This window comes from Thunnus albacares, chromosome 11 (genome assembly GCF_914725855.1).
Source record: "Thunnus albacares chromosome 11, fThuAlb1.1, whole genome shotgun sequence".
In the NCBI taxonomy this organism is placed as follows: domain Eukaryota; kingdom Metazoa; phylum Chordata; class Actinopteri; order Scombriformes; family Scombridae; genus Thunnus; species Thunnus albacares.
The window spans coordinates 14,372,095-14,386,722 of record NC_058116.1 but is presented as its reverse complement, the minus strand read 5'-3'; the positions used below and the strand labels follow the sequence as shown (position 1 = coordinate 14,386,722).

Genomic DNA, 14,628 nt, shown 5'->3' with positions numbered 1-14,628 from the left:
TAAATATGCAAAATATTCACAGATTCTGGATTTTAAAGAATTTTAAGGATTTTAATGAGGTAATATTAACTTTTTGGCGGGGGGTCTAAGTGTTTGGGGTGGAGTGTTTTTTTTTGTTTTGTTTTTTCAAAGTCTTTACAAAACCAAAAACAGAAGAGCAAATGTGGAAGGATTGGGTTCAGCTGTGTTTATCTGCTCTACTGTGAGCTGCAATTGTTAGCATGCTCGGCTAACTGGCTTACCTACAATTTCTACATGCAGGGGACATATAATTTCATGTGGTTACAGGTTACTTAAGAAAAATACCTTTTCCATACACTTTTCCATAGTACACAATGTTGGTCCTTCATTTTAATGATCATCAACTAGATCAACTTTTGCCTGGAACATGTAGTATTACTCATTTTATCACATCATGTGCAAATTTAAAAGCTTTTTACTGGGTTCTCAAGAGTTTTAGAATTAGTTTATGTTACAGCTGATCAAAATCTGCCAAGAACAGTTGTGATTTTAGCCAAAAAATCCAGTCGTCGGCTAGTGTTTTGTTTATTTCTGTGTGAAATCAACCCATTGCTCAGCTAAATCTGCCACTGTTTTTGTAAACTGAATATATTTAGTAGCAGGTCGCAACTGTAACTATGGAGGGCGGGGCTTAGCGAACTAATTTGTGTCTGTCCCTGCAAAGTCATGTGACACTACAGTATATTAAATATGACTTTGGCTCAGCAGACAGAAGTTATGCATCGAAGAATCGTCATTTGCACATCAGGTCATGGTTTGTGGGTAGACTATAGGAATTTAACTTATTACAGTATGTTTACATCTTGTGTACATTCACTTTCACTGTATTCAATGTTTAGAATTACTTTTTCAACATTTTGATTCCACAATGAACCAGTATCTCTCAGGAATATGATGGGTGTTGCTGCTTGATTGAAGCAAAGAGTATTTTTTCTGTCTAAAAAGTCAATAGAAAATGGTTACTGAAAGTCTGCTCTCAGGGCACCCATCTCTCACCGTGCTGTGTCAAATAGAAACGTTTATTACTGTGTGGTGGGGGAGGAAATAAATCTTTGCAACAAAACAGTCATCACAAAAGCTGTTTGTGGATTCAGTTGTCCGCTAATGTGGTCAATGAATGTGAGATTCATGCAGTGAGAGCTCTAAATTGAAAGGATTTTCTTGCACTGTATTTATTTCTCACTATAAACCAGTTCATCATGTGTGTTATGAGGAAGAAAATGAGTTAAGATGGTTGCAATTAGGGAAAGGTTAGATGTAATGATGAAAACATACCATTTTAAATGCAATTTCTCAAACTTCATTTTCAAGTCATTCCCCATCCGTGTGTACGCAGCAATATAATATATAAAGATCATTTAAAAAAAGAATATATAATTTCCCCTCAGTTCAATTTAATGTACATAAATAGCTCTTTATTTACAGTACAGAAAAACTCCATTCATATAAAAATAGCACTGTACCTATGTACAAATTGATTCTTTTGAATGGATGTGAATTTTAAGAGTGTACAATACATGGAAAGGAGGTAATGTGGAATTAACCACTTACTCGACAGATAAAAGCTGCTTCACACGTGGCAGATATTTGTTTGCATAGCAACAGACTTTCCAAATGGAATTCAAAGTTGTATCATTCAACAACAAAGATGCATCTTTAATTAAAGGTCACTGAGCTTAAGTCACCATTTGCTCCATAATCTTGTGAGACTATTGGTCTGGACCGACATTCCTGGTGCCAGCGTTCTCCCCTTCAAATAAAGAGGGAAAAGACAAAAAATCCCCATCCAGCTGTTCTGGATGTAAACATCTTCAGTTGAAGTTGAATTTAAAGTTGAAGGGTCCGGAGCCAAATGGATTGAAACCCTGGAAGCTGTGGAAGCCTTCATGGAAGTGCTGATGATGACGGTGACCCTGCTGGCTCTCCGGGTCCATTGGGTCTTCTCCTTGGTCAAACTTGGTTCTCATCTCTAGAAAAACGAGCAGATTGACACATTGAGTACAGAACAGAAGAACAAACAAGACAACGCATACTCATGTATAACTTTTGAATTAGAAATCAAGCCCTCCAGGAACTTTTTAAATTAGTTCTTTTTATGATTGCCAACTGTGAAAAAAAATTAATTTTTCTCATTTTTCCTGTAATTTTTAAAAATGGCAAAGCTGGAGGGCAAAAAAAAAAAAAAAGCGATAAGCGTTAAAAGAACTAAAACATTAACATAATATGTATTGAATTCCAGTAAAATTAAAATAATCTTCATCAGCCTGTGATCAATAAACTCCATACACGAAATCTAAAGTTTAGTTCCAGCTCTTAGGTTATAGATGGTTCAGTGAAGGTATCAAGTTAGAAATGATTTGCTGAGATTTGAATTGGTGGAGTTTATTGGGTTCGATAATACTGCCTGAGAGGACGACTCATACTGAACTTGTAATGAACTTGGATTATTGAGGTCTGACTTTATTTCACCTGGGCTCATAAGATAAGTGCTGAATTTGATCAATTTATGATGGAAAGTGAGGGGATTGTGAAATGTACAAGCATTTTTCTGTTTGCAGAATTACTGTAGAAATTACTGCTCACAAAAGTAATGTTGTAATTGGATGAATTTACACTAATTATTGAAAAGCATGATCACAAATAAATTCATTGATTGGAGGAAATCAGTACATTCACAACTGACAGTAGAAAGGCTGCAACTGAATTATTTTCATTACCGATTAATCTGCAGATTATTTTAAAGATTAATAATTTTTCCCATCACGGTTTCTTAAAGAGGAAGGTGACATCTTCGAATGTGAATCCAGATTGAGTTTTTGCTTCAAGAATTTCATAAACAGTTTATTATTAAAATAGTTGCTGATAAAGTTTCTGGAGATTGAAGAGTTGAAACTCTTGACAGTAGCTTACAAAGCGAATTACTGGCAGTAATTGTGTCAACACTAATGTTTAAGTGTAATATGTGAATGGGACCCACATAATTAAATGTTTAATTTACTCTTATCAGACAACCTGATAGCCCGATAAATAAATACTATAATAGTAAAACAGTTTGGATAAAACAGGTTCACTGATGGACAACGTAAAGTATATTTACTGTGTGTCTCAGGATGAAAGTCCGCTGGACAAAATAACAAGTAGTAGCTGTTGAGAGCAGCTCCTCAGAGGCCTGACATTTACTGGGAGTCTGGCAGTAACTTCCACAGACTCTGCACACCTCACGCTTCTTACCTGGGTCAGTAAGAACCTCTTTAGCCTGAGCGATGTCTATGAACTTCTTCTCAGCCTTCTTCTTCTCAGCTGGATCCTGGAAGTTGTCTGGATGCCACTGCTGTGCCAGTTTCCTGTAGGCTTTGATAATCTCCTTCTTCTGGGCCGTTCTGTGACCATGGGGAGATTATTATCAGCACATTGACTGAAGATAAAAAAAAAAAAAACAGCTTCCCGTTCCCTCTTCTCAACATAAGCTGGACATAATAATACTCAACTAAGTGTCAGGGTTGCCACAGTGGCTCTGGTGTAATATCCCATTACTTTTTATAAGTATGAGTGCTTCTATTGCCTTCAATTTGTATTCTGCTTTGAATTGTCAGGAGTGCCTCTGAACTCATGAATGTACAAAAGTGATAAATAATCTGGTTTCCAGTACAGTAAGTCTTTCCCTGGAGCAGGAGTGGTTCAATGTATAAAAGTAACTGTAAACCGCTATCTGAAAGCTAAAACATAAATTGCTTTCTGATGCAGTCTTGTGAAGCAATCCATTTGTAAAATACCCTAATTTCCCCCCTGATTTCCCCTAGAGAATCTACTACACTCCCAGTCTGTTATACATCTCTTAAAACTCTAATAAAATATCCAAAATCCAGCAATCAACACCCACCTCTTCACTCCCAAGATCTTATAATAATCCCGCTTCTGAGACTGTTTGAGAAGTCGCTGAGCTCTCTCCAGGCCCTCTTTGATCTGGCGATCATTCTCGCTGTGTTGGGCAGCACTTTCGTAGTCCTTAATAGCTGTAAAATAAGAATACAGGATAAAAATCAGTATTGCTTACTTATCCGAAGCAGCTAAAAGGCTTTTAAATCGTTTTTGTGGGAAGCCTTCGCCGTATTAAAATGTTTTTTTTTTCTTTTAGAAAGGCACTGAGTCTTTCCATGTGATGAGGTAATATGTGTATTAGCCTCCACCCAGACGATCAACCAAGCAAAGACAAAAATGGATCAGCCAACAGTAATTTAATCTTAACTGCGTTATTTTTCAATCTTCGCCTTAATTTCCTCAATTTCGCCATTATGATCGCTGTGCTTAAAAACACTAATACTGCTGAGACGTGTCTATATCCAGTTTCCTGCTTCTCCACTGCTCTACATTTGCAGACTTCTCATGAATACAATGAATCATCAACACAATTTAAAAAAAGAAAAGCTGATGACGTTTGTGGCTGATTTTGAATTCATATAAAACTGATTTTATTTTATAGATGTATAACTTCATGTCAAAACACTTTGATGATAAATCTGAACAGCACATCTGAAGCTGCATCCAGTTTTTTAAAAAATACGCCCAAAAAATCAAACAGGTCGTTACATCTGACATTTTGTTAAATTTGTCTAAAGGACAAATAACCACACTTTTAAGTTAATTATTACATTGAAAGGGCATATTTTTTATTATTATTATTAACTGTAGAGGCTTGCTGAGGCTGTTGTGTTTGAGGTGCAATCATCTGTAGCGACATATGTGATTTAATAATGTTTAAGACAATCAACAATCATGACAGTCATGGCAGAAGTGGCCTAAAGATTAGAGAAGCGAGCTTGTGACTGGTAGAACAGTTTGATCCCTGCATCGGCAGGATAAATCTGGGTGGGGAAAAGTGAAAAAGCAGCGCTCCCTGCTCAGTGGCTGGTAGATCAGACTGTGGTCGTACTGGGCAGCTTCCAGGTGTGAGTGTGATCATGGTGTTCCTACAAAAGACAGGCTGCCTCACAGTAACACTTCCATGAATAAATAAAAGGTTTTCCATGAATTTGTTTTTATAATAAATCTGTTTCATTAGTCTATTTTTTTGTTCCTATTTGTTACATCTTGCATCCTTTTGTTATTTTTTTTCCATGTTTTGTGAAGTATATTGCATATTTTTGTATTAAATGTGTTATATCTATAAAGTTGTATTATTATGTTATTATTAGTGTCAGTAATGACATCTCTAAAGAGGCTCCATCTTGTAATGTGGTTAAGAAGTAAACCGCTTTATTCATGCGGTGAATCACCTTCAGATCATGCTGCAGCAGCTTCAGGCTGTTTGTGTGCGCACGTTTGAGTGGCTTTGAGGTTTGTTTACCCTGTTATGTGTATTGAGGTGTATAAAACACCCCGTGGGTTTCTGACAGTTTAAAAGCCCACATGCTGGCATGTTCATGTCATGGTAATGACAACACACGGACTCAGCCAGCATCTCCTGTGGTTGCGGAGCTGATGGGATCTTGGTGAAGGCTGTTATCACTCTGGGACCGACCCGCCTGGAGTGATGGTGACATTAATTGTGTGGGTTTAATCGGACGTGTGTGTATGTTTTCTTTTGAAATATTCCGTGTGTAGACTCTGAACGGTACCATGATGACATCTGAACAGTCGGCAGAGGACCACGAACGAACAGGACGCCGAATACACAATGTAGTTTTGATTAGACTACATGTATTGTGTGTGAATTAACTGAAAAAGTGACGCTCCTAACAAGTTAACAGCATGACCTAAATGCTGACTGACATGACCCTTTAATCGACTCCTTCATCTTTTTTATAGCTGCTTTTTTGTGCGTGCATGCTTTGATATTTTACATCTAACACTTGTGTTTTATGAGCCGTTAGCTGAAATAAAATAAAAATGTAACATCATAACCTCAAGTGGATATTTAATGCTTAGACAGAAAGCTTGTGTCTGTAAAAGATGAAATGTTTGATTACCCAAAATTTCTAATTTTGATTGATTTCCAATTGTGGAAATCACTCCAGCAGGCCAGAAATAACAACATCTGATTGTGACCGGCGTCTCCCATCGGCAGCAGCTGGTCCATGCTGTATGACAGACGCCCATTTTTAGCCAATTAACTGCCTGTACAGTCATCTGAAAGTGTCAGGTATGAGGGACAGTAGGACTGTTTTCCATCTGCAGTCTCCAATCTGAATGACGCACATTATCAAAAGTGTGTTTACGTACCACGGACTCACTGTGGTCACCTCTATTCAGTCTTGTGCAACCAGCAGCAGGCTGCTGAAAAATAACCAGCAGAATATCTGAGCTCTTGTGTGTCACACTGGTTGGTTATATGTATATGTATGTATGTGTGTGTGTGTTAATTTCAGATATAGATAATGATACCACGACGCTGATACCATGTCCACACTAACCAACTAAATTTGAGGAAGAAGAATAAACAATGACAAAAACAACAATGGCGGGCGGCTTCATGAGATTGTTGTTCCCTTTATTGTCTACTTTGATAGCTTGTTTAGAGTTCAACGTAGCTGACTGCCACCTTTCTCTCGCTGACGTTGTAATCTGCTCTTAATAAACAAAATGTCAGGAAGCTGCCACAGAAATAGTATACAGTTTCTTCTTCGCCAGTTTTCTGTGGCTGACTTGCTCGCCCGTTCTCCGTGCGCGCCCAGTGGGAAGAGAATCGCCTGTTTTGGCGTTTTAATGTGGACGGAAGAATTTGCAGAAATGAGCTGAAACACGTTGGTTTTTCTCGAAAAAGGCGTTTTAGAATTTAGTCGGTTTAATGTAGACGTAGTCTGAGTATCTGTCAGTATCGATAAAATACTACATTCTTCTTTTTCTCTTTAAAGTCCAGAATTTGAACATTTTTACACTTTGGGATCATCACATTTTTCTACAAACAAAAACTTTTGCTTTCAATAGTCTCTATTGCCAAGTTTGCTTCCTCTGCGTTATGCTCTTTCAAGTTTCAAGTGTGTGCTATTAAAACGTCCAACTGTGTTTCTACCACTTGACACATGTTTACTTGATGTGTAAAGGTACAAATTTGGTATGATTGTTTTTTTCTTTAATTACATTTTTCCAACAATTAACAGTATTTCTAGATATCAAAAGGTGTGAGTGTTTCAAATTGTAATAGAGTGAGCTGCTGGAGGAGAAATGATGTTTTCCTTTTCTATAGGAAACAGTAGTATGATACTGCATTGGCAATCTGTTCACAGTTGGGTGGTTTACTTTAAATTTCAAACTTAATTGACAGATAAACATAAAATGTAGGCAGCCACTTTGACTAAAATATCCATTGGTTGTCTGCACAGTGGCAGCAGAACATCAGGTGACAGGTAAAATGATGAGTGGGAGATGGACTATTCCTGGAGACTTCACCATCTGCCATCACTGGACTCTCTGCGATTTGACAACAGATAGTGTAAGGGAGACCGCTGTTTCAGCCTAACCCCCTCCCCTCCACCAGGAAAGGCTTTATGGAGATAGTAAGTGTTGAGTGTGTGTGTGTGTGTGTTTTCGCACTACCACCTAAGAATGGCTTTAGGCCTGATAAACAAGAAAACTCTGCATAATTTCCGCCAGTAGCGCAGGGCGGCTCTACACCTCGCAGGCTATACTTACTTCTAGCACACTGCTCCACACCTAATTTTAATTATACTGCGTCGGTTAAGCGCTCTCATAGATGACAGATGAGACATAGCAGTTATATGCTTTAACTAAATTAGCTATGGAAATCCATACTATATCATGTTTATTTCAATTCACAGTCAAAATGGATTTAGTGAAGAACAAACAGATTGTGAATGTAAATGAGGTATAATTTATTTAGAAGCGAGCATCCTCTTAACCCTCACCCTAACCCTGGGTTTGCCAGTATACATGGACACATTTCAACAAATAAAGTGATCAATGGTAAGATGTTTATATGATTATCATTGATATTTTAACTTTGTTTCACTGTGTATTATGGGTAGAGTTACAAGGACCCCTTGTGTTAGACTCCTGCAATGACACCAGTTGGTTTGCCTCTCAAGTGTAGTAGAGTTAGAGCTTTTACAAAATGCAGTAAATTTCAGTAACTTCACTAAGAGGTCATAATGAAACAGGTAAAATAATGTAATAATAATACATTTTGCAAACAGCTGCTATTCATGCATCATCTGTGTCATAATTCAGTCCGTATTCAACAAAAAACACACTGACTGAAATGAATGAACATCCATTGGAAAAGGATTAATAGAACTATTTCTGTATTGATTTTTAAATTCTTTTTTAAAAGCACCTTATAGTCTTGCACCAGCCGACATGCTTGCAATGAATGAACCAGTGCGGAAGTTGGGATTGCTGATATTTTTAATTAAACTTAAGAACACACCTCTTTATAGTCTGGCTGTTTATTAGAATGCTTTATGGACATTATTTGTTTTATTTTAATCACTTATTTTATTGTATTTGTGTTTTTAAATATTTTCCCCTCATATTGGTTTTATTTGTCTTTTTTTCTTTATTGATTTTATCAAGTTTTTATTTGATTTGATTTTATAATTATTATTTATTTATTTTTCAAATCTACTTTTTTGTTTTTTTTATTTCTCGTGTGCATTGTTCTCAAATTGTTTGAGAACTGCACAAATGTGACTCTGGCTCAGAATCTGAAAATTTAACAGACTGACTAAATTGAATCGAAAAACATCTGAATTACATACAGCTACAACTGAGGGACTTACCTTCCTCGTACTGTTCCTCTTGGACGTAGGCCTCGGCTCTGTCCTTCAGCGCATTGACATTCTGCGGGTCCGACTCCAGGACTTCACTACACACTGAGATAGCTCTGCTAGCCTGCTGGCTCTGCTCATAACACAGTGCAAACATGATGGTCAGATGTATTATTCAACACAGACACAGAGTGAGTTAATGCATCTTAAGGCAGCAGTAAGGGGTCTTACCTGCGCCAGCGCGTGGCAGATGCGCTCTTTGGCGAGCAGAGAGAAATGCGGCACGTTGGGCTCAGTCTTCATCACTGCCTCGTATTTGCTCACCGCGTCTTCATACCTAAAAGAGCAGGAAGCAGGTACGTGTTTCAACACTGTGATGCTGGCAATACAGTGGAATGCAACATGGATCTATGCACTTACAAACATCACATCACTCTGTTATTCTCTATTTACTCTTATGAATATGTTATCTTATGTTCGCAAATATGATGTGACAAGTGTTCACATTCAGATGGGATTTGCATGCCTGTTTGTAAGAGCAGAAAGTCGAAGAGCTCGAGGGTGAGGAAGCACTCATTCTACAGCTGATGCAATCCCTGGTGTTAAAAGGGGATATTATTTTATATTTATAAGGATATGCAACTGCCTGAACACACACGCGCACACACATACACACATTGACCTAGGTCACTTTTGGGGACATTAAGGGAGACCTAACCCTAACCACAAATCAGCATTTTACTAATTGGGGGCATGGTTTTTGTCTCCAATTAACTGGTCTTAAGTCTGAAATTTGTCTCCAAAAGTAGCCTATGACAGCCACACACACACACACACACACACACACACACACACACACACACACACACACACACACACACACACACACACACACACACACACACACACACACCTCTGCTCTTGGATGAGTTCCTCTGCAGACTGGATCTGTTTGTTGAGCTTCTTGACCTGCTTGTAATGGCTGTAGCACTGCTTATGATCAGGATCCAGCTTTAGGCACTCACGCACCTCACTGCGGATCAGAGGAGAGGAGGTCAGGAGGTTAGGGTGGTTTAAAACAGTGAGGCCAGGTTTCTGGTGATATTACCTGATGAATTGTCAACTTACAAGGAGCGGACAAAATCATGAGGACATCTTATCGTACACATAACAGTCCTGCAGTAAATACACATTTGGTGAAGCTCATACAATGTTGATTCCAATGCTGAGATCATTTTTGAGGCCAACGAGCTTGTTAGTCAGGAGTTGTACAAATAGAGGGTTGACTCATACTCATTGTTCCTCTTTACAAATGTAGTTTTCTTGAGTTTTGTCCTCATTTCATTCAGTATTTTTACAGTATTTGTGATTGCTTTTGTTGTCATAATTACAAAGGCAGCTTTAACTTTTCAATACAGACAACTGGCAGATGTGCAAAGTAGTAAGATAGTCACTATTTTAATCACTGGCGCATCTATTTCAAAATAGTTTGGTTATCAATACAAAATGGGAATCAAGTTGAATCAAAAAAGTCTCAATAAAAAAACAAACATTTACTGCAGGACTACTGAGTTGTATTATAAGATGTTCTTGTTATTTTGTCCACCTTCTTGTCACAAAAAGACAAATGCAACATATATGCATTTATAAATGACATTACACTGATATAAAGTAGAGATTCAAACAATTGCACAAAAAAAAATTACAGACTGGTAATGTCAATGCGATGTGATGTGATGCTACTTGTCACAGTGTCTGATATCAGTGTGTGAGCTTCGTCAAAGAGAGCAGTCTGAGAGTGGGTCTTACTTGAGGGACATCTCATGGTCTCCAAGGTTATAGTATATAGTGCTGAGTTTGAAGAAAGCCTGGGTATTGTCGTTCTTTAACTTGGAGGCAGCTTTAAGGTCGCTGATGGCCTTCCCCATCTCTCCCATCTGAATAAAACACTCAGCTCGCATCTCACGAGAGGTCACATCCCAAACGCAAGTCTGGAACAGACAGACAATAACACTTAGAAACTGCAGCTAGTAGATATATAACTGCTCTGTAAACCTGCAGTGATGAGAACATTAAAAAAAACTGGTCATGCTTGCAAGAAAATTAGACAATGCTGAAAATGCTGTCTTGCCTCAATGACAGTGTCGAGCTGGGTGGCAGCTGTCAGGTAATCCTTGCTGTTGTAGCTGCTGCGTGCCTGAGCCACCAACCGCTGAATTTCATCTGACTTTGTGAGCTGACTCTGGGCTTCCCTCTCTTCTTTGTCGCTGGGGTTGGATTTGAGCTGGAACATCGCAAGGTAAGACATGACATCTAATGCTTACAGACACGGTTTAAGCAGTCAAAACTGGGAAAAAGCTTGAGTGACCAAAAAAAAAAAGTGTGGAGAAGAATGTGGAGTAAGAGATGCAGATGGTTACCAGAAACCGAGTGTGTGTAAGAAAAAATGATTCTGTCCTTCACTGATGTACTCCAATACAGACCCCCTACATTTCTGAAAAGAGTCTTGCGCCAACTAACTTTGCCTCTTGAAAGCACTGCCTATCACAGCAGTGCTTACCTAAACCCATTACACTATAATTACTTTCATCATAGAGGTCATCATATTCACAAGACCAATCTCGGCTAATGACGCATCCTTTACAAATAGACCTGGCTACCCTTTAAGTGTTCCCTGCTAGCTCAGCTTAGGGACGAGGGTAATGCATAAATGTGATGAATTACGCAAGTCCAATGATCTGGACTGCTGAAGCAGCAGGACAGCCTGCACCTCTGGCCGGATCCCTTGACATTATGCTAGCAAAGTGTAGTCCACGCAAAACTGCACAAGCCCAGATGCCTATTGGCCTCTGCTGGGAATGTGGGCTCTTGCCTTCTTGAAATTGAAACATAATATAAAATCTAAGCCTGTAGCATACTGTGATTATTTCATTCAAGCCACCTGAGGTTTCACATTACAGCCTGATAGAACAGACTAACCGCTGAGCTTCAACCTACACACATAATAAAGTTCAAACACTTACTGGTTTTCAATTAAGGGAAACTAAAAGTCAAGGTAGTAATGATCAAAATAGGTCTATGCACAATGTGACACTATCTGCCATTCCTTTAAGCACACAGGAGGAACAACCAAATGATCCCCCGCACACACACACACACACTCGATAACCTCACCTGAGAATACAGAATGGAAACTAAAACTAGATACAGCAAGGGTATAAACATCCCTTGGCGGAGTTGTGAAACCTTAGTGTAAAATGGTAGTTCTAATGGAAAGTGCATTAGCGAGATTCAGTCTTAATCCTAAACGAGTACCCGAAAATGATCTCAGAAGGCCTGAATGAGAATTCAGTCACTGCCAATTCAATTATTATCTACGTCTCGTCAGATGGCTTAAGGATGCAGGGTTTTCTAAGGTTATCTAAGGTTTTTGGTGGCATGCTTAAGTTATACCTTAGTTAATGCTTTGTTTCAAAGAGCTCTGTGCTAAGTATATTCACCCCATCGATGCAAAAAACATCACATGCTGTCAACCTTTTAGTAAAACAAAGTGTAGTAAAGTAAATGAAGTGTACACATGCATAAAAAAAACACAAATACTCCTCTTAAAAGGCTCATTCTAAACAAAAAAGCTGTTAATAAATTAAAACATGACTGTCATTAGTTTAAAATCATATTGACAAAAAAACTTAAAGCTTAGTTCTAATGATTCAGTTTAGTGTCACTACAACAGCAGACTAAAGAACAACACTGACACCTCCTGGTGAACTCCTACTTTCCTGACAAAGAGGTCAGTTCCTTCTCTTCTTGGTTTTGTTGTAGTTGAGTTAGAACTGCATGTGTCACACTTACCACTTTCTTAAAGTCACTTTCTGCTTCATCCAGTCTCCCCTGCTTCAGAAGGAGATTTCCTCTCTGAAGCCGTGCCTGTTGAGAGACGGAACAAGTTTTGTACAAAGACTGCAAATATAAACTGATCAACACAGCTGAAATAACTGACTACTTTCCCAGAACATTTGTGCCCAAAGGTGACATAAACGATAAAAAGGGCGCACGTACAAACACACATAGACAGAGAGACAGATAGATAGAAGCTTTTTCACATTTTTCTCTCAAACAAATCAGTCAGACCTACAATGTTTTAAGCTGCAACTGACGATTATTTTCATTATTGATTAATCTGTTGATTATTTTCTCGATTAATCAATTAGTTAGGTGTATAAAACGTCTGAAAATGGTAAAAAAAAAAAAAAAAGTTGATCACTATTTCCCAAACCCCAAGATGATCCTCAAATGTCTTCTTTTGTCCCAACAACAGTCCAAAACTCAAAGATACTCAATTTACTATAATAGAAGACTAAAGAAATCTGAAAATATTCAAATTTGCGAAGCTGCAATCAAAGAATCTGGACATTTATTTCTTAAAGAATGACTCCAAACAATGAATCAATTATCAAAATAGTTGGCGATTAATTTAATAGCTGGCAACAAATCGATTCATCAACTGATAGTTGCAGCTCTAAGTTATACTTTTGGTAAGGTCACAGGAAGCATAAAACTGTGTGCAGCGGTGTTTTCAAATCAAGGAAACTCACAGATGTGAAGTCTGGTTTGAGCTCAATGACTCTGCTCAAATCTGGAAGTGCAGATTTTGACTTCCCCATAGCCAGAAACACGGTAGCTCTCCTGTAGAAGGCCATGTAGTTCTTGGGATCTCCGTCTGACAAAAGAAACATTTGAAAACATAACCACACATGTTGAGAGTTATTCACATACATACGTGACGGTAGGTAACCTCTTCTGTCACTTACCCACAGCTGCATGGAAATGAGAGAGTGCATCGGCTAGCTGGCCAGCAGCAAGCAGTTTCTTCCCCATCTCCATATGATTGTCCACACTGCCCTCTCTGCCACATTTCACTCCTGAGAAACATTCACAACACTGACACTTTTGCCACGACACTGACACCAGTTTCACATGCTACAGCTAACAGCACTAGCTAGCTTTTTAATGTGTTCTCGTCATTGACAGGTAAAAAATGACTTAGCGTCACCGTCAATTAGGTCACTAACAAATACATCACGCTCAAAAACTATTAACCGATAAGCTAACAGAGTGATTTGCCTTGCTAAACTGAGGCTAGCTGACGTTAGCTAACACAATGTTATCGATTTAGCTCGAGTTACCGTTACTGTTTAAACGAACCAGCGTCGAAGCTGTAGCTAACTGTAACGGTAACGCTAGGTAGTAGCTAGCATTAGCTTGCCTAGTTAGTATAGTCAGTTTCTTACCTTCATATCTCATGTCAATCAAAACAAGAACATATGGCATGTAGGTCAATATTTTGTGAGCTACATGTTCGATGGAAACCATGGTTAGATTTGGATCAGACAGCCCCTCACTCGTTGCGACTTACAAAACTAACCGATGCGGTTTTTCAACTAATGTTTCGCTTAATTGTCAGCGGTCCCCTGTGTTGACAGCTACTCAGCATTGCCTCTCTTCTCCCAGACTCACAGCGGGGCAGCAAACTCTACCGACCGGGCGTGGGTGACGCTGATTGGCTGCATTGTTTGGAAAACCCCGCCCACCTCTGCTGGCTCAACGGAGAGGAGCCACGGCAGCACAAGCAGGTTATCTGTGTGTGTCTGTGTGTGTCTGTGTGTGTGTGTGCGTGTGTGTGTGTCACAGTGGTGGAAAGTAACCCAGTACATTTACTCAAGTACTGTGCTTAACTACAATTTATGAGGTACTTGTATTTTACTGGAGTATTTCCATTTGAGGCTACTTTATACTTCCACTCCACTATATATTCAGGGGGAAATATTGTACTTTCTACTCCACTACATTTATTTAACAGCTTTAGTTACTTTTCAGATGAAGA

At 38.7% G+C, this 14,628-nt stretch overlaps 1 protein-coding gene across 1 annotated transcript; it reads right to left on the bottom strand.

The window, feature by feature from the left end:
- Nucleotides 1-1,414: 1,414 nt before the first annotated feature.
- Nucleotides 1,415-14,374, bottom strand: dnajc3a (DnaJ (Hsp40) homolog, subfamily C, member 3a). The gene is made up of 12 exons (XM_044366334.1): nucleotides 14,036-14,374; nucleotides 13,556-13,666; nucleotides 13,340-13,464; nucleotides 12,597-12,671; nucleotides 10,876-11,028; nucleotides 10,554-10,735; nucleotides 9,658-9,777; nucleotides 8,976-9,081; nucleotides 8,757-8,877; nucleotides 3,902-4,034; nucleotides 3,253-3,401; nucleotides 1,415-1,990 (listed from the first exon to the last, which is right to left on the bottom strand). The coding sequence occupies exons 1-12, from the start codon at nucleotides 14,115-14,117 to the stop codon at nucleotides 1,833-1,835; spliced, it is 1,515 nt and encodes a 504-aa protein (XP_044222269.1). The 5' UTR covers nucleotides 14,118-14,374; the 3' UTR covers nucleotides 1,415-1,832.
- Nucleotides 14,375-14,628: the final 254 nt, after the last annotated feature.